Source organism: Balearica regulorum, chromosome 5, assembly GCF_011004875.1.
Source record: "Balearica regulorum gibbericeps isolate bBalReg1 chromosome 5, bBalReg1.pri, whole genome shotgun sequence".
Taxonomy (NCBI): Eukaryota; Metazoa; Chordata; class Aves; order Gruiformes; family Gruidae; genus Balearica; species Balearica regulorum.
Genome location: NC_046188.1, coordinates 70,742,891 through 70,761,908, shown reverse-complemented (window position 1 = coordinate 70,761,908; position 19,018 = coordinate 70,742,891). Strand labels below are relative to the sequence as shown.

The window sequence follows — 19,018 nt, the reverse complement described above, 5'->3', positions numbered from 1 at the left end:
GGAAGATGTGCTGAAAAGATGTCCGGCAGAGCGGGCACACGGTTTTCTGGCGGGCCCACTTCCTTATGCACTGGAAACAGAAACTGTGCCTGCACCAGCTCACACAGGCCTCGTTGTTGATGGTTTCCCAGCAAATTGGGCATTTTGAGCTCTCAGAGGACTCCGGCACTGGGATGGGGGGCACCTGGCTGGTGCTGGCAGCAGGGGAAGAGGCGCTGGTTCCTGGCAATTCCTCCTCCGGTTCCATCTTACGCTGCAAACGCAAGAGACACAAAGCTCACAACCTGCCCTGGAGATGCGACCTGCAGGAAGCAGCAAAGCTGCGAAGAGGCGCGCTCGGCCTTGGGTCTGTGCTTGTGCTGCCACAAGGCCAGACGGGGCAGACAAGTGACACCGGGGCCGTCTGTATGTGCTCCGGCTCTCCGGGCAGGACGGTACCTCCGACAGGCGCAGGCAGGAATCGGGAAGGCAGGAAAGCGGTTCCTGGCCTCTGGGCCAGGGCAGCGCGAGGGTGGGGGCACAGCAGGTCAGGACCGGTGCCCCGGGCCCTGCTCGCGTCCCCGTCTGGCAGATCCTCTCTCCGCACTCGGCAAGTAGCCCACGAGATGGGGGTCCTCTGTCCCCACACCTGCAGGCACCTGTCCCCGTGCACGAGGACAGCACTGAGGCCCGGCAGGGCTGCCCCTGCTTAAAAAGGAGTGATGTCACAGGGGTCTAAGTGACTCTCAGGTGACATCACAGGGCTTTTGGGGACCACACCCAGCAGACACAAACCCTGGCCTCTGGAGGAAAAAAACCTCATTTGGCAAGTGTCCCGTGTCCAGTGCTGGGCTCCCCACTACAAGACAGACAAGGACATACTGGAGAGGCGGCTTGTCGGCATATACGCTGGTAATGGCTACGAAGCGCAACTCGGGCCTTCCCTCATTAACTGAACAAGGTCACCGCTTTTATTCCACAACTTCCACGTAGTCACAGTCAAGAAGCGAGCGCAAGACTGTGAGGGGGGAAGAGGAGAGTCACGGGGGCTTGCGGAGGTTTGGAACGGGAGCAGTTTGTCCCAAGCTTTAGTCCGGGCACCCACGTGTTTCTGCAGCCCCGAGGCCACGTGTGTGCCAGAGGAGCAGCGCAAGACCCTGGGGAGGCACGTCGCTCCTAGACTCCCATTAAAGCCTAGTTCTACCCCACTGCAAGAGTTGCTCCGTGGCTGTGAAGTGTTGGCAACCTCAGAGCGGGATGGGCCTGCAGGTGGTGGATGGGGGGGAACCAGGCAAGGGTGTCCCTGGGGCAGGGGCAGGGCAGTGCTGGCTGCTGTGGGGGTCCCTGCGGGCGACACAGCCTGCTGCCCCCGTCCATGCCCTCCTGCCCGCGCCAGCCAGAGCCAGGGGACTTAAGTGAAGCCTTTGACGCCGCTTCCCACAGCATTCTGGAGAAAGTGGCTGCTCACGGCTCGGGCAGGCGCACGCTTTGCTGGGGAAGGGAACGGGCTGGCTGGCCGGGCCCAAAGGGTTGCGTTGAAGGGAGGTAAGCCCAGCCGGTGGCCGTCACAGGTGGTGTTCCCCAGGGCTCGGTGCTGGGGCCACTTCTCTTTAATAGCTTTATTAACGAAAAAGGGATGGGGTGCCCGTCAGCGCGTTCGCAGATGCCACCGCGTTGGGCGGGAACGCTGATCCGCCGAGGCAGAGGGCCGCGGGCCGAGGCGACTGTGTGAGGGTGAGCAGGGCTCAGGGCCGGGCCCTGCCCTGCGCTCACACCGACCCCGGGCAGCGCTGCAGCCAGGGGCAGAGCGGCTGCACGCCCCGGTGGAGGAGCACCCGGCCGAGGCGGCCAGCAGCATCCTGGCTTGTGTCGGACACGGCGGGACCAGTATCGTGACGGGCCGCTTTAGAGCCTTTTCCTCCGACACCGACGCAACGGCAGCGGCGAACCGCTTCCTCACGCCGCTACGCCTCGCAGCCCTCGGCCCCAGCTAAGCGCGGCGGCGCAAGGCCCCACGGGAGTTGTAGTCCCCCGACAGCCCCGCCCCGCCTACAGCAACCGCCGGAAAACTACATCGCCCGGCAAGCACCGCGCCCCGCCATGCCCGCTGGGAGCGCCGCGGCGGCGGGAATCGCGGTGCATCCTGGTATATGTAGTCGGGCTGCCCGCCGCTGCCGGTGCGGGGGGTGGTGAGCGGAGACTGCGTTTCCCGGCGGGCAGCGCGGGCCCGGCGGCAGGGAGGGGGGAGCCGGTCAGCGGCGAGATGGCGGTCGATAAGGAGCTGCTGCAGCTGGACCTCTACGGCCTGTTGGGAGTCGGCGAGAAGGCGTCGGAGAAGGAGGTGAGGGCCGCGGGCCGGGAATCCTGACGGGGCTGCGGGGAGGCTCGGGCCGGGGCCTCTCTCTTCCCTCCCCCGCCGCCTCCGGCCCGGCCCTTCCGCCCCGTCCTCTCCCTCAGGACCGGGGGCTGCGGGCGGCCGCGCTTGTCGCTGTGCGGGTGTTTAGCGGAGCGGTTGCTCCCCGCGCTGTTTTAGTGTGGTATCGCTGTCGGCTGGAGCCGTTGGTACGTGGGAAAGTGCGTCTGTTCCGACGGTGGCTTTCTGCCCTCCACTGACCCTTCCCTCCTCCCCTCGTAAGCCTGTGGGGCGAGGCCTGGCTTTGGAAGAGCGCGAAATCGGTCGGAGAGAGCTGTGAAACTCCGGTGTTCCTTCTCTCGCCTCGTTGGTCGATGTGCCCTCAGAAGGAAAGCTGCTCCTGCGCGTACCCAAAGTCCCGGTGTTGGAGGCTGGTTTAGGTGCTGAATGCCATACGTCGTCTTTGTTAATTTTGTGGGTTTGGAATGACATGTTTATGTTTTTCTGTAATTTAATTGGAAGGTCAACACTGAACACAAGATTTCAGCAACGAAGCTGGGCAAGTGACCTTTCCAAGGGAAATAAGGCTCTGAGTAAAACTACTCATAACTGAGCGAACTTAAACTTGAGAGGAAATCTTTGATTTTTCCTCCTTAGGCTTTCTCCTTGTTTTTGTTGTTTTTTTGTTTTTTTGTTTTTTTTTTTTTTTATTTGGCAATAAAGAGCAGTAGCAGTATAACAGGGTAAAAGCTGGAAGCTACAGTCTGGGCTCAACCAGCAATTGTGTCTGAGGCTGCCTGGGAGTTCCACCTGCATGAAGCACGAAACGGGGGAATGAGCCGAGTGTAACGCACAGGATTGAATGGAATGAAATGAAATAAGACTTTGGGTGACTTCAGCTTCACTGCTGACCTGGTCACTGGGGAAAAAAGATGAGAAAATGAATGTTATGGTTTAACTTAAAAACCTGACAGGTGTAATTTGGAGTGCTAATCCTTGATGTAAAGTACTCGCAGCAACCCACAGACCCTTTGCAGAGCAGCGTGGCCAAAAGACACGAACAAAGGGGAGCAAGGCTGTTAAAGTAATTTAACCTCACTGTTTAGAGAAGCCTCACCTGAACTTGCCACGTAGAGTGGTTTATTGTAGTAACTGATGCACAGGGAGGAGACTTACCTCTCTCTCAGCTGGAGACCTGCTTAGGCAGGAGATGGCACTAGGCCGTCAGGTTTCAGCTGCATGTTTCCCTTCCAAGAGCCTTGTCCACCAGGTGGTGCAGGGCCACCACTTGTTCCACTCATTCTAGCAGAGGACAGCTTGGCAGCAGAACCCTGCGGCTTTTCCTCCTTTCCTTCCTTGCACGCAGATGCTTCCCTGACAAGGGGAGCTCAGATTGTTGGAAGTGGCTCAGCTCAGACAGTTGTCAGTCTTTGAAGTGTAGAAGAGATTAAACAGGCGTTGGTCAAAATGTCCTCACCTTGCCAAACTCAATTGTTGCAAAGTACATGGTACTTTCTCTGTCGCAAAGTTACAGCTGCAAGGAACAGGGTATCCCTCTGGCTAGAAAACTGCCTCTGTGAACTAGACTTGGCTTTGACGATTGTGAGGTTTGACTGTTGTAATACAATCCACCTAGAAGTAAAACTTTGGGCTTTGAAAAGCTTAGACTCGTGCAAAATATGGCTGCCTGCCTGCTAAGTGTCCAGGGCTGAAATGCTTATCCTTGCAGTACAGTGTGATTAAAAAGGACAAGTCACTGCGTTGAGTTTGAAAACTGAGCTCTTCAGAGGTGTCTTGCTGTTGGAGTAGGCTGCTTTGCCTTTCAGTATGAGGAGTAATGGGGCTATTGGCACTCCAGACATGGTCTTCATTTTCTGTTGGGCCTGGGGGACATCTAGTCATGCAAATGGATGTTGGTTCAACCACAGTCTTCTACTTATGATAGGGAGGTGGCTTAAATTAATCAAAAACAACAAAAGAAACCCTCTGAACAGTAATTTTTCACTTCTGCAGCGGTTTGGTTTTGGGTTTGTTGGTTTGGGTTTTTTTCTTCCCCAAGTTGCTTTTCTCAACACAGACCAAACAGCATCAACCGAATTGAGCAAATCTCAACTCTGACTCTTGCAGGTTAAGAAAGCGTACCGGCAGAAGGCCCTGACTTGTCACCCAGATAAGAACCCGGACAATCCCCGAGCAGGTAGGATGGGGCTGTGCAGACACAAACAACTCTTCACGTTTGTTCTCATGTGCGCAGACTCCTGGAAGTGGCTCTGCTTAACTTCAGGTCTGTCTTTGCATGTAATTAAGGGAATGCCTGAGTATATGTCATGTGAAGTATACATATGAAGGACTAAGAGTTATTTTCATCACTATCAGAGCTCTGTTTTTTAAGGTTGAATGAATACATGTTGGTTTTACATCAATGTTATGTCAGTGCTGAAATTTTATTTGCACCTCTCAAAACCTTCCCACCCAGTACATGAATCCTGGACCTTTGACCATGCTGTCCCCAGTGTTTACTGGCTGGTCACTGTTTTAATTCATATCTCTCTCAGTCAAAACATCAATAGCCAGCTTATAAATCATATTATGTATGGGTAATTTCCATTTTTTGTCTTAGAGACAAGGCCCTGAGTCTCTGGAACTGAGTATACCTAACCTGTTAGCAAGGGCTGGCTTCTGCAGCTACTCCCTTTAAATTTGGTGGCTACAGGTAGCAGTGAACAGCAGTGGTAACTAGAAGGATGCTGTTCATCGAGACACCTCAAAATAAACTTGGCTCTGTATCTTGCATTTTCAAATTTGATAGATAGGCTACAGCCTTATGCATTGAAAATTTATAACTGTAGTACAGAGAGAATTTTTCCACCAAAAAAAAATATTTTAGCAGCAATGAGAGGCAAGCTGAGGGCTTTGATGTCTGCAGGAGTGATTTGAAGTGTATGAGGGGGCCTCCAGCTTATATGTGTAACCTTCCAGGAAGGAGGTCAGCAATATTGATGTAAAATGCAAAGCTGAAAAACTATTTGTATGAAAGGGAGAAATTTTTTGTAACTGTGTATTTCAGACTGACTGCAAGTTGAGTAATCCATTTCTGTAGATGGGTTCTGTTGAATTCATGTTGGCAGGATTGCCAGTAAAATGAAATGGTCACAGTTTTTGGTTTTTTGTTTCTTACACTAAAGTTTATGTAATAAGAGCTGTCCTCTGAGTTGAGGTGATCCTGGCTATAGACTGGCTTACGAAGGCTTTGGAAGGATTATTCTTCTTTCTGATGTTCTGCAGGTCTCTTCCATAAGGGATTGTCTTTTCTGGTTCGCCTCCAGGCCACTGGCATGGTTTTCTGCATCTTACCCTTTTTTCTTCTAATTCCCAGCGGAAGTCTTCCACCAACTGTCTCAGGCCTTAGCTGTGCTAACAGACGCAGCAGCAAGGGTAAGGATGCCCATCCCTCGGTGATGTTGGGATTGTGTGGTGTTACTCTCTGCAAGCATGCTGGAGAAGTATTGGAAACTCCCTTTCTGTCTGTCCTGCTCTCTTCTCCGATTGTGACTTCGTGAATGCGAGTCTCATCTGTTATTCCCTGTAGTCCTCCGTGAGATCAAACAGTAGGTGCCAGATAAGAACTTGGACAAATGTTCTTTTTCTGATTTGATGTGCTGGGAGTAGCTCTGTTCATTTGTTGCAAGGCTGAGATACCATCTTTAATAATGTGTTAGACGGGGACATATCAGATTTAAAAAAATAAACGACAGCCACCACTGATTCAGGACGCATTAAATTCCATGACAACGGTGCATTTGCAGTTCCCTTGAAGTCAGGGTCTGACAAACAAATAATATCTGGATGTGATTGCTAAGGCTCAAAGCCTTTTTTACCATGGGGCACAAGAGACTTGGAAACAAAAAAGCTGAATCATAGTCACGATCTCTGTCCTTTCGCCGCAAGAGCTTTGCGGGCTGCCAGAGGTAGCTTGGACTCTGTTCTTGCTGTGAGGAAGCAGCTGAGTGCCTGCTGCTCAAGGCCTGAGAGTAATCTGGACGTGTGAAGGAAAAGAATGAAAACGAAATAAAAATGAGTAAGTAACTCTATCTGGATAAACTCAGGAGAGAAGGCATACTAAAATTTCAAGTGATAAGGTTTAAAACATGAAATCATTCTCCTCTTTCCAAACACTGGCAAAGCTTATAATCTCCCCTCCAAGGGGCAATTATGCTTTTGGCATCCAAGAACTTTTTGTTTTCTACATTTTAAAAAGGAAAAAGTATATAGCGAACCCTTTCCATAGGAAGGAAAAATATCAGCTTTTTTAGCTCATAGAACAAGAGCAGTGCCTTCCTGTAGAACAATTTTACAAGTAATATTCAAGTATTTGTGCTGATCTGTGCTTTACCTACTACAGAAAGGTTCTGTGTAGGCTGATGAACACGTTAGCAACTAGTTTAAACAGATGCCAGGGAAATGGCCAGTTTACCCCAGTTCTTAAGTCTCTATAGTGCTAAGTGGATGCTGATGTGTTGCTGCTGAAGAATTTTGATGCTCTTTGATCTAATACGTTCATGTGAGTCAAACATGTCTTGTGAATAAATCTTTTTGTATAAAATAGACTTTCTTAATTGTAAAACTTTGCTCCAACCCTGATCTGGTACCAGTGCCCCATAAGCTACTTCTGGCATGTTCAGGGAACCAAAATATTCTTCCCACCTCTGAAGATGGGTCAGGCTTTCTCTCCAGTACATTTTGCAGTTGTTCCGGGACTTTCTTACCCTTCAGGCTCCATCTGGAGATCTTTGGCCCTCTTCTCATGTTTTCAGGATATTTGTGTTAACTTCCAACGCTTTTAGGAGGAATGCTAGCAAGAGGCAGAAAATGCTTCACCTCTGCTTACAGTGTTTCAGTATCTGATCTCGCCTTTATTCACTGCTTTCCATTTTATCTTTTTCTGCTTTATGTAGTTTCACATTATTGTGTTGGTTCTTTGACAGGCGGCTTATGACAAAGTGCGAAAGGCTAAGAAGCAAGCAGCGGAAAGGACACAGAAACTTGACGAGAAGCGAAAGAAAGTAAAGCTTGGTAATAAAACAAAAATTTCATTTTCTCTTGGCTCGAAGTCTTCATGAGCTGGGTGTTTGCACTTCACTGGAATTCACTGTTGATTAATCTGCTGTGCATTTGTCATGGCTCTGGTTTCGTTATGCCCAGTACGATACAGTACCCATCTGAAATCTCCCACTGTCACAGCTGGGGATGGTCCTGCTCTGGGAAGGAGTTGGGGGGCTGGATGACCGTTGAGACTGCCGATATATTGATGTGCCTGGGCAGGGGAGAGGTAGCAGAGCTATCAGTACTCTGCTTTGAAGCTGGTGTAGGTGTCGCCAAGTTTGTGATCTTTCCACCCACCTCTGGTCAGCAGTGATAATTCTCTTTGGATTGTTTTAATTTTATTTGTTTCTCTGCAGATCTTGAAGCCAGAGAACGAGAAGCCCAGACCCGTGAGAGTGAAGAGGAAGAGATCAGGATAACAAGATCATTAGAACAAGAGGTAACGATAAATCCTTAAATCTCTCTGCTTCTTTTGAGAAAAATTGCTGAAAGTCTTTACAATCATCATGAAAACCACGTGATGAGAAGCAGCAGATCTATGTATAGTGATCCTTCAGCCTTTTGGATTAATGGGCTCTGTGAAAGAGAGACATGTAGAAGGGATCTTGTAGCAGTCTGGCAAATGTGTCAGTCTTGGGTTTATTTTTTGCCTGCCCTTTTCCTTTTGCCTAGCAGACAATACCAACAGCTAATTGGTATATGCTGGCTGATAGGAACTGTGTCACTAGGAACATAAGGGGTCTGATTTTATGGGCACTGGAGCTGTCACAGGAGAGCTAGCAGGGGGCTTGCCCCGGGAGATGGGTATAAGACTAAAGCTCTCCTTGGCAGTCTTTAGCTGCCATGACCCAGCCGTGGAACTGTGCCCTTAGGTATCCGTGCTGTCTTAACTCTGCTGTAGATAATACGCCTGCGTGAAGAAGGCTCTCGCCAGCTTGAAGAGCAGCAGAGACTCATTCAAGAACAGATCCGGCTTGAAAGAGAGCAGCACGTCCAAGGTGAGAACAGATGAGATTGGAGCCCTTGGCCAAACTATGTGCACATGGGACTCAGCTTTTCTGTAGGCAGAGCTCACATGCAGATGCCGCGTTCTGACTTGGTCACATTGCTGTATATAGGATCCTATTTAGCACCCTTTTCAGGGATAAGTCAAAAGCCTAGTATTTCTGAGGGGTTGCTCTCTTACATGTGGCGTGCTGCTCTTTAATACGTTGTTGCTGCTCCTTTTCAGTAAATATTCCAAAGCACTGAGTCTAGACAGTCTGTGGAGCCCACAGTTAAGCTGGAGGGAGCCTGAAGTCCTGCTCATCTGTCACAATTAAAGCAGTCAGTGTTGCAGACTCAAAATAGGGAATGGGTCAAGTTTGCAAAAACTGCATTGGCTTGCTACTTCTGTATCCCCCGGAAAGTTCTCAGTACTTATCACCCAAAGAGACTCAGTGTAGAGAATAACGTTTTGTTTAGCTTATGGTTGCTGAGACTTTACTTTCCGGAACTTGATTCTCTGCTGTTCCTTGGGTGTACGCAGTCTTTGTCCCAGGTTGGTACAAAGACCAGCAACAAATCTGTCAGGAAATGAGCAACGTGCTGCAATCTGTGCTGTCTTACAGCAATAGGTAGTTATCGTGTTTGAAGTTGTCTCCCTCTAATTCTCGTGGGCTGTTCAGTAGCTGTAGTTAGTTCCCTTCATACAGGAGGGGATGAGATTTTTCCAGAAGCCCAAAACCTCATCCTGAACCGCACTCCCATCCACGCATCTCTATATTGAATTGTCCTTTTTAATATTCTGTATCTCTGTGGGCTTAAAATACAGTTTTATGTGTATTTAGTGTCAGAAAGTTCTGTTGTTCTTTTCAAAACTGATTAGAGTGCTGTTCAGGTTTTCACTTCAATGGGAGGATTTATTGTCTATTGCTTCCTACTCCTTTTGTTCTGGCAGAGGCTATAGGATAAGATCTATTGCTCTCTCACAGGAATAATATTCATCTAATGAGTTTTTAAAAAAAAAATAATCCAAAACCACCACCACCAGAGGTCCAGATGCAGAAAGTCTTTTTGGGGTCACCAGGGTTTTCCTGTAGGACTGTAGATAAATCATTCAGCCCACCCTAGCCTTTCTTAATTTCACATGCCAGGAATTGGGGAGGATGTTGAGCACTTGCTTAGTGTAAAACACTTTGAGATCCTTGCAACGAGAGCACATCATTATGAAGTATTTAGTTGCAGGGCCAGATTAAATTCTTAGGCTATGCTATCTTTTTTTTGTCTAACCTTAATTTTTCCACACTTGTTACCACCAGTACGACCCTCTTGCAGGGAAAAATAGTGTCTCCTGCTGGTCCCCTGTTGTCTCCTGTTGGTCTTCTGCTTGTATTTTTACTTAGCTGTTTCTAGCCTTGATCATGGCAAGTGTGGGCATTGTAGAAGGGAAGAGTGCTGACATCCAACATTCAGTCTGTACTGCAGTTCCTGCTGATAGTGTTGCACAAGACTTTGGGGGCTGAAATGATCTAGTGGAAATGCAGAAGTGTTTGCTATTGCCATACGTACATTTTCAGGGCAAATTTTGTGCTAAATGCTCTTTAGCCAAGGAGTTTTCACCCATGTCCTTTTTTTTTTTTTCTTCTCCTTTCCCCTCTTCAGGCCAGCAAGAAAGAAATGGAGCAGAAGGCAAAATAACTCCCAAACTCAAGGTAAGACATCATTATAAAGCCAGGCATTGGGGGAAAACTGATAGAACATTATGTAGCTTTGGAAAACAGAAGGGACACTTCAACTCTGCTGAACTGGCATGTCCTTTAGAGGAACTTCACCTCCACTGCACTATCTAATGTGTGTCACGCATACGAACAGCTCCTGTCACTGCCTTTAAGATACCCTTCCTCTCTCGCACTTTTCTCTGCTGTCTGGTCTAGGTTTTTGAGCCTGAAATTGAGTTGTGTCTGCTTTAGCACAGGCAAACATCTGCTTATTACCCTGATATAGCCATTAGTATGCTTTGAAGTATTATATTTTTTATGTCAGTGAGCAGTGTTTCTCCCCGTTCCCCAAATAATTTGTTCCCTTTGTGCATTCTGATGTTGAAATCACTGTCTTGGCAATTCTGGGAGTGTAGCTGTAAATAGCAGACTTGATTATTGTGCAGGTGGCAGGAGCTGCACTGAATGTGGCAACATGTATTCAAATGGACAAAATTAACTCGTCGTGTTTATTTCCCAGCTAAAATGGAAATGCAGGAAAGAAGATGAGACAAGAGGGGGATACTCAAAAGACGTTCTGTTGCGGATCCTACAAAAGGTCCTGTCTGACACTTTCCTACTTCTTGATCTTCCCCTGCTCTCAATGGTATAAGAAAGGGTAGTAAATTTTGGGAAGGTACTTAGAAACCAGAGTGGCTCACTTTTTTTTTTTTTTTTTTTCTCTGTTCACCTTTCTCACTCTTGCTGTTTTCAGAGTTCAGCAGCATGATCGATTAGCTGTGAGCTGCTCCCCAGCTAGCACCTCTGTCTCGTTCGTAGCAGGGACTCCTGCTGAAACAGAGCACCTGCAAACTCTTCCTCCTGAATGCTTCATGCCCTGGATAAAAGTTAGATTGGCTGTGTGGCTGTGGTGCACTTTTGCCTTCGCTCAAAGCACTATTCATTAGCTGCTGTGGGAAGTTCAGAGACAGGAATAGACAAGCCTTTGATCTGATTAATCCCAGCATGTGGTCTTTATTTTCCCTTCATGCAAGTATCTCCCGTAGCCCTGGCTCTGAGCTGAGCAGCCCTCTTGCACTGGGGCTTGCTAGAAGCAAAGTGTGTAGCTCCATGCCTCCCCAGAATTATTTCCCAGAGGGACAGAAATTATGACAGGTTGGGCTCAGTGGAAGCATCGTGCAAGACAGGGTGATGGCTTAAGCCTCATGTCTGTGAAAACACATGTTTTCTCTGCATTCATTCCATAGATAAACTTGACTTCTGGGTCTGTAATTAAGTTTTTCTTTCTTTGTCTTAACAGTATGGCGATGTGCTCAATTTGTTGATCTCAAGCAGGAAGACTGGGAGTGCAGTTGTGGAATTTGCTACGGTTAAGGCTGCTGTAAGTCTGGTGGAGACCACAGACGTGTGTGGTGGAGAGTGGGCAAGAAGGAGTGTTGTGGAAGGGGAGGGTTAGCAGCCTGATGGCCCAGAGACACTGCCCTGTCATTAAGGCAGTGGAGAAGGGTAATGAGAGTCTAAAGGTACAGATGCACAGAGGGAGTGGCAAAGCTGGAGGCATAAACCCAGAGCAGATCATGCACATCAACAAACAGGCTGTGCATGTAAAAGGCTGAGGAAGGAGACACTGCTTTAAAAAGCAGGCTCTGAGCCATTTACTCAGCTCTCACTGAAGGTGAATTACCCATTGTGGAGATGGGCTTAATGAGTTTTAGAGGTTATATCAGGCATTTGCAGTTTAAAAGAAATCAAAAGGCCTTGAGTCACTATGAGTTATAATAATTCATGTGACTGTGGAAACAGAAATCATCAGTTACCCTTAATGTTAGTAGTTCCATCAACTTAAACTGCTGCTGTACCGGAGTCTGTTTCTTGTCACCTGTTCTTCCCCTCATATATCCAAACAATCAAAACCCCCAGAATTGTCTGGGACCTGTTTATCAAAAGTACTGGCGGTGGCACGTTCTGTCGATGCAGACGTGGACCTTAAAGGGTGCTTGTCATGTAGGGCAGCTGTGACATCTTCACTGTTTGTGCCCTACTTGGCCTCGATGCCAGGCTGAGATGGAAAAACTCTTGTGAGGGAGTGGGGTCTGATATGCAGGTGGTGATGGCACAATGTTTTCGTTGTTAGGAGATGGCTGTGAAGAATGAAGTTGGCCTGCTAAACAATCCTCTAAAGATTTCCTGGCTGGAGGGCCAGCCCCGGCACAATCCCAGCCGTGTCCTTTCTGACAGCACTAGTCAGCCTAGGACTTCACAGGTAAGGAGACATAGGCTGCTGTTACATAAATCTGTTTCTAAGGCAAGCCCAATTTAACAGCGTGTTTTGTGTTGATGGTAAGATGTGTTGATTCCCAGCAGAGCCAAAAAGAAGCTCTTAATGAAAGACCTGGCTTTCTGATGAGCCTTTTTGTGCTGAAGCAGTGGCTTTTTTAAAGGACATTTTGCTTGAGTAGCAGCACACAGAGAACACAAGCTGTTTGCATGACTGGATCTTCACACAGTCTCACTCCCTCTCTTCCAAGTGAAAAACAAGGATGTTCCTTACTCAGCCCAAAGCCTCTCATGCCATTCTTCTGGATTTTTTTCTAATATGCTTTGACTCTGGGAATCCTCTGGCTGATAACTGGTTGAAATGGGTCTCCTAGAAGGTTTTTAGATTATCCTAGTTTTGTTCAGGGTGGTATGTTTTCAGTTGGGATGCATGTTCTTTGTCTGAACAGCCTGGCCTGGGTAGCATAGTTTCCCGGACAAAGGCAGTTATAGCATCGTAGGAGCCGGGCAGATCTCCATGCCAGTGAGAGTCCTGCAGACACAGCAGATTCACAGAGGTGGCCAGAGTGTTAGAAGGCAAATTGGGGAGAAAAACAGACTCAAATCCAGTTTATCCGAGTATCTCTTGCTAGTAGAGAGTGAGAACTGGCTCTGAAGAGCTCATTCATACCTAAGGGGGTTGCTGGTGCAGGTGGAGCTCAGTGGTGGATTCTTGCCACTGTGGGTTCAAAAGCCCTGGCTTTTGACTGAGTTTATCTTGGCTTGTTTCCCTGGCCAGAGCTTGCTAGTGTGGAACTGCAGCGTCTGCCTGCTGTGAAGGATTAGCTTGGTGGAGCAGCAAGGGAGAGCAGGCTGAAGCAGCAAATGGTGTTCATGCTGTGTGGAGGTGGTGACTCACTTGTGCCCAGCACAGCCTCGTCTATCCCATATTAGCTCTCAAAATGGTGAGGAGTTATGGCCAGTGACTTGCATCCTTTCCCAAGAATTGCACTGCTGATGCTTGTCTGTCCTTTCTACTGCTTTTATGTGGAAGCAGCTGCAATTTCTTTGATTACATAGCAGGCTTGCTGTCCGTGCTAATATCTCCAAGCTGCTCTGGTTCCTGCTTTTCCTAGTTCCTACTCCATACCCTCCCCAAATCCTGCTGCTGCTTCCACTAGGATGCTTCCAAAATCTGTAACGTGCTAATAGCTTCCCTTGGCTGTACTGCTTCCAGCTGACTTATTCTTTGTCCTCAGCTCTTCAACTCTAGACCACGCAAAATGAGCCCTTTCAGATATCTTTTGCCACTGCCTCAGCCTACTCCCTTGCCTCATTGTTTCATACCCAGTCTGGCTTCCCAGCCATCAGGGTCCACGTTCTTGCTTTCAAGCTGCTCTCATCTCATTCTGATTTAAGCTGCCCTCACTTCCCATTTGCTGCTCCCTCTGTGTTGCTCCTATTTTTGTTTAGATCCACCCCTGTGTTTGCTCCCACTCGCCGCAAATGCGGCTCCTTCCCTGCTCTGCTTCGGAGAACAGCCGAAGCCCTGCAGCGTTCTCATGGCAACGCACTCGCTACTCATCCGCTTCAGAGCTGTGTCTGCACCCTGCCTGGGGTGGCCAGCCAGGAGCCGTGCGCCAAAGTCTTCAAATAAAGGACAGCCACACACTAACTAGACCAGTGGAGCTTTGGAAGCAGCTCCCAGGTGAAAGCAAGGCTGACTGTTGAAAAGTCGTGCTGTGAGGAGGCAGTGAGTTGCAGGATACGTGCCTCCGCAGTCTTGGTTGGCTTGTTTTCTTCTACAGCAATGGGTGCGTGTTGTCCAGCAGTTCCTGGAGAGCTGCTGGAGCCAAACAGGCAAGTTTTGCTGGAATTACAAAAGCTGTGGATTGGGCCAGTGTTACTCCAGGCTGTTTGAGAGCAATAACTATTTGATTGCTGCAGCTCCAAGTGCTTCAAAGCGCACACCAGCTGTACAGTGCTGTGAAGAGCCACTACAACAGCATGAAGCACTCGGTTCTGGGAAGGTCTTCCTTGCACCTTTAGTAGTGGGATCTCCCTGCCGGTGCTCCTCACTCATTTTGGGCCATGCGCTCAGCCATATTAAAGTGCTGAGAAAAGCCTTCTGTCTAGCACTCTTGCATCTTTTCTAAGCTTCTTTTGAGGTTCCATAAAGTTTGTTTTACACTGTCTGACTTTACAGCCTGACGTAAATCTGGCAGGTTAAGAGCCGTCTGTGCCTTCTCTGAAGTGTCTCTGTGCTTTGCTGTAGCCGGCTTCCAAAGCTTAGGATTATTTGTGTGCATGGAGGTTTTATTTTTTAAAAAGAGCTTTAGTATCTAATCTAGCTATGAAAAAGTTAAGACTTGGTGACCCAGTAGTTTCTGCAGTGTCCTTTTAATAGTTTGCCCCAATACTGCCTAAAATGTTCTGGGCCTGGGAGAGCCCTTCCCACTGCCCTGCTCATGGGGTAGAGATCTGCTCACTTCAAGGGGCTTGACCTGAACTCTGTGCACCCTCCTCAGGGGAAGATAAAGTACCAGCAGCTCTAGCCTTCTCCCAGCCCAGAAAAGCAGAGTCACCCTGCTTCCCCACCCTCTTAAAAACCTGTAGGGCCAGAGAGGATAGATCTTGGTCACTACAGATCAGGGACCTGTGCTCTTGGGGCCTGGGCTTTTTCTGGCTTGCTACCAATGAAATGAGGCAACAAGACGCTTCTAGTCACAGATACATTTATTCTTCCAGATCTGTACAGCTGATCAGTGCATGCTTCAAGCAGCAGTTTCTAGAGAAATTTCTTCTGCTAGTAAGATAAACAAACTGCTGTTGCTGTATTACGAGCCTACGTGGATGCTTACCTGTTTCCAGGCTGGGAGTGCCAACTGCACTTGAGTTAGGGGAAAAGAAACCCACAAGGAAAAAAAGGAGGAACGTATTTGATTTTTTACATCCAAACATGGTGGGAGAAGAAACACCATTTTCTCTCTCTTGACCCTTGCCATAGCTATGGCTTTGAGATGCAATGCTATTGTCTCCTTGCAAGCTGCCTGCTTTTCCACCAACGATGTATGCCACATCCCTTTCTGTCCGTGTGCCGCAGTGTCGCAGCCATATCCCCAAAATAACCAGTCTTTTGCCAAACAATGCCATTCTTCCACGAGGAGGAGACGCACAGTCAAGAGTGGGAAATTCCCAGCGTGGAGAGTGGAAACTTGCCCATGAGGTTCCAGCAGACAGTGCTGTCATCTGAGCACGGACCCTGCGAGCTCTGCTCTGAAGGACTCCTTGGCAAGGACAAGGACAGTCTGTGGTGGGTAAGGCGAGAACAACAAAACGGGCCACACACAACAGGAATGCTGCAGTATCCTTCCTCCTGCTAGGACTAGAGAAACTGGCAGCAGTAAGTAAATGTGATATGTTAAATGATAAATACCTTCAAATGGCGTAATCTCTTGGATTCTGTTTCCTGAGGGTCTGCAGAACATCCTCAAGAAGCGATAGCCCCAAATCCACTTTGAAGGACAGGAAGGGATCGGACAGGTCAGAAAGAGCGGTGCCATTCTGGGAGCCTGCCTCTGAGGTCCCGCAGTCTGTAGCCTGGTCCTTGTGGAACTGAGTTTGAGTGGCTTTGTGGTATTGATGAGTAGCACCAGAAAAGGAGATGTCAGAGTGAGAATCTGTGTGATCAATGATGTTAGGGCAGCTAGAACTGTCCAGGTACAGCCGGGGAGGCTTGGGAGGTGCTTGTGCCTTGGCCAGGTTCTGCTCACTCTGACATGACAGGTAATCAGACTTGTCCTTCAGATCCCTCAAGCATTCCCTCTTCTGGCACTGTCCATCGTTGTCCAGAGTGTGGCTGTTCTGATTCAAGATGATGACTTGGTTGCCCAGCTTTTTGTGCCTCCTGAGTGAGAAACGTCTGAAGAACGTTGTGGACTTAATGGACCCTCTCCGCCAAGTATCCATGCCGATGAAAGGCAACGAGGAGAAGGAAGCTGCTGGCTCTTTGCAGTCAGGTGTTGGACTTAAGTCGCAGGATCAGCAGCAAGCCGCACAACAGGAACAACCTCTTCCTTCCCCGTTCCTGTAGCTGGAAGGAAAACAGAGAGGCTGGTATTGCAGGAAATGCAAACTTCACGCTACGTCCCTGTGTTAAGGAGCAATCGGCCTGTCTTAGATATAAAGGAGTCTCCTTCTTCAGTGGAGAAGGAATGGCGATGTCTGAGCTTGTTAAATCTGTGCTGCAGAAACAAGCTGGTGAAGAATAGCAAAGGCAGACAGTCACCATGAGAACAGATTTAATCTAGCATCTAGAACAGAAGGGCACTCTGGTACCATGGTAACCAGCCACCTTCGTGGTGAAGGGCACAGTATAAAAATCTCAGTGGGTGGGTAGGAAGGGAGACGGTGACTCAGTCACACTGAAGGAAACCAAAGAAATACAGTCATTTGGAAATTGAAAAAGCAACAAAATGCAGATGTGAAAGACAAACGTTAGGAAAATTGAATGCAAAAGAGACTTACGCTGTGTCGGAGCAGCACCTGAGTCTGTTGGGCGGCAAGAAGAAACTGCTGAAGCACTCGGAGAACTGTGACCACCACGTTCACGGGTACGCTGGGACGTTGGAAGAAGCAAGTCCAGGGACGATTCAGCCAGGTTGGACCCGGAACGCTAAAACTCCCCAATGCCTCCTTCTCTTCATGTGCCTCCTGTCAGTGCTTCCCAGGCTGCAGCTCCCTGTGCGTATGTATTTGTTTTGAGCCAAGCCCTTGCTGAGTCAGCCACGTCAGAAACTGGGTTTTACACTATTGGTAATTGCCAGGATTGCAGGAAGTAGGTGTGTAGAGTGGCAAAGCATCGGCCCACACGCTGCCTGGGGAGAAAGCAAGCTCCCTCAGAGGCACCCAGATCGCTTGAGAACTGGCGATGGGAATGTCGACCTGGAGCCCATCTTGAATCAAACTGTTTCTTCTCTTGGCGCTCTCCCTTCTGCCACTTCAGATGGCTTCTTGTGTCGGCAGGGCTCCCAAATGAGGCCGGAAATGATCTCGTCTGTTTTAAATTTAAACCCAGAGTGTGAGGTAGTCATTCAGGTTTGTACGGGTGATTCATCTGCATGAGGCTCATGTAGGCTATTTCATTCAGCCAAGCAAATGAGAGTAAGTATCTGTGGTTAGTGGACAGGAACTTTGAAGAACCTAGTTCTGCCACTGAAGGCTGATACAATCTGGTGCTTTCTCAGACACTGAATCTCTGTGCTGTGCAGCACTGACAGATTATTTCATTCATGCAGCTCCTAAAATACCAATTATGCTGCATTAGTCTCTTAATTTCCCCGTCCAAGTTTTTCATCTGTTGTGGGCTTCTATTTTGTCCTTGCAGGTAGACACTGCAGCGGGTGGAACCACTTCACTGGCACGTGATAACAAATTTGCACTTGCTCCATTTTCATGGAGAATCTTATTTAGCTATTCTATTGCCTGATCATCCCTTTATTTTCTATTTAAGATGTCCTTAACTCACCACTAAATCTAGTTCCTAGAAAAGTGAATGTGAGATTTTTATTTTCTCATTCACCTTCTGTCAAGATGCTTTTAGTTCTACCTGAACTGTCAAGCAACTGAGATGGATGTTTCCAAGCATTGCAGAGCTCTGAATACGTCTGAAATAGTACGGCCACCTACTAATGTTAAGTGGCTTTTGAAAGCAGAGTGCCAAAACCACCACTTTGTTCCGCGATAGCAGCTGTCATCTGCTGCCTACATTTATTAGGTAGAGTCTGCAGTCACCACTTGGTTGACGTGACAGTTGCTGCCACACACAGCAGAAAGGCTCCAAGAGCTTTTGAGAACTGAAACGCTCTTGTGCCAGGTTTGGGAACATACCTGATGGTTTTATTTCTGCAGCCACTTCTGTGACTAAACCGCAGGAAGGTTTGATTTATTTTTTTTTTAATGGCATTAGCCTTTATAACAGTTGAAGTGTATGTGAGACTTTGTGCAGTGGTGTTGTGCTTGCAGAGCAAGCTTGTCACCCAAAATAAGTAGCCACAGCGAGGCAAGCCGTGCGTCCCCGTCCACCCTCGTTGTGAGCAGGGAATAGCTCCAGCAGCAAGAGGGTGATTCGGGCTCCCTGCCTGTCCCGCTCGGTCTCGGTAACACCGTTAGGAAGCCAGCCGGTTCCTGCAGGCCAGGCAGCTTGCACACCTGGGGTCCTGCTGCCACGAACCACCTTCCTGCACGCTGTGAGCATCGTTTATGGAGAGCGGGGCTGGGGTAGGGACTGTCCTTGACAGGTTGCATTTGTTTTCCGCCCCTAGGCATCCGTGGTGTCAGAGCGGGACTACGAGAGCCTGGTGATGATGCGGATGCGCCAAGCAGCAGAGAGGCAGCAGCTCATTGAACAGCTCCAGCGAGAAGATGAGGAAGAGTCTCACACCTAGCATGAGAGTATGGATTCTCCCCACCGTTCTTCCTTTCTAAAGCTGTTTCTTAAATTAAGTCAATAAACCCCCTTTTCTAAAATCGTTGTAGGAATACAGGCTCTCAGTGACTGTAGCCCTTATCGCTTTCCAGAGCAGGGGAAAAAACGGCTGCGTAAGTGTCAGAGTGGGTGTATTAACGT

At 48.5% G+C, this 19,018-nt stretch overlaps 2 protein-coding genes across 2 annotated transcripts; one reads left to right on the top strand and one right to left on the bottom strand.

Moving 5' to 3' along the window:
- Window positions 1–2,132: 2,132 nt before the first annotated feature.
- On the top strand, window positions 2,133–18,920 carry DNAJC17 (DnaJ heat shock protein family (Hsp40) member C17). The gene is made up of 11 exons (XM_075755661.1): window positions 2,133–2,320; window positions 4,460–4,529; window positions 5,709–5,767; window positions 7,318–7,405; window positions 7,792–7,874; window positions 8,337–8,433; window positions 10,079–10,128; window positions 10,655–10,732; window positions 11,435–11,515; window positions 12,269–12,397; window positions 18,714–18,920. Exons 1-11 carry the CDS (start codon window positions 2,243–2,245, stop codon window positions 18,834–18,836), a joined length of 936 nt encoding a protein of 311 aa, XP_075611776.1. The 5' UTR covers window positions 2,133–2,242; the 3' UTR covers window positions 18,837–18,920.
- On the bottom strand, window positions 15,042–17,520 carry C5H15orf62 (chromosome 5 C15orf62 homolog). The gene is made up of 2 exons (XM_075755667.1): window positions 16,918–17,520; window positions 15,042–16,483 (listed from the first exon to the last, which is right to left on the bottom strand). Exon 2 carries the CDS (start codon window positions 16,357–16,359, stop codon window positions 15,829–15,831), a length of 531 nt encoding a protein of 176 aa, XP_075611782.1. The 5' UTR covers window positions 16,360–16,483; window positions 16,918–17,520; the 3' UTR covers window positions 15,042–15,828.
- Window positions 18,921–19,018: the final 98 nt, after the last annotated feature.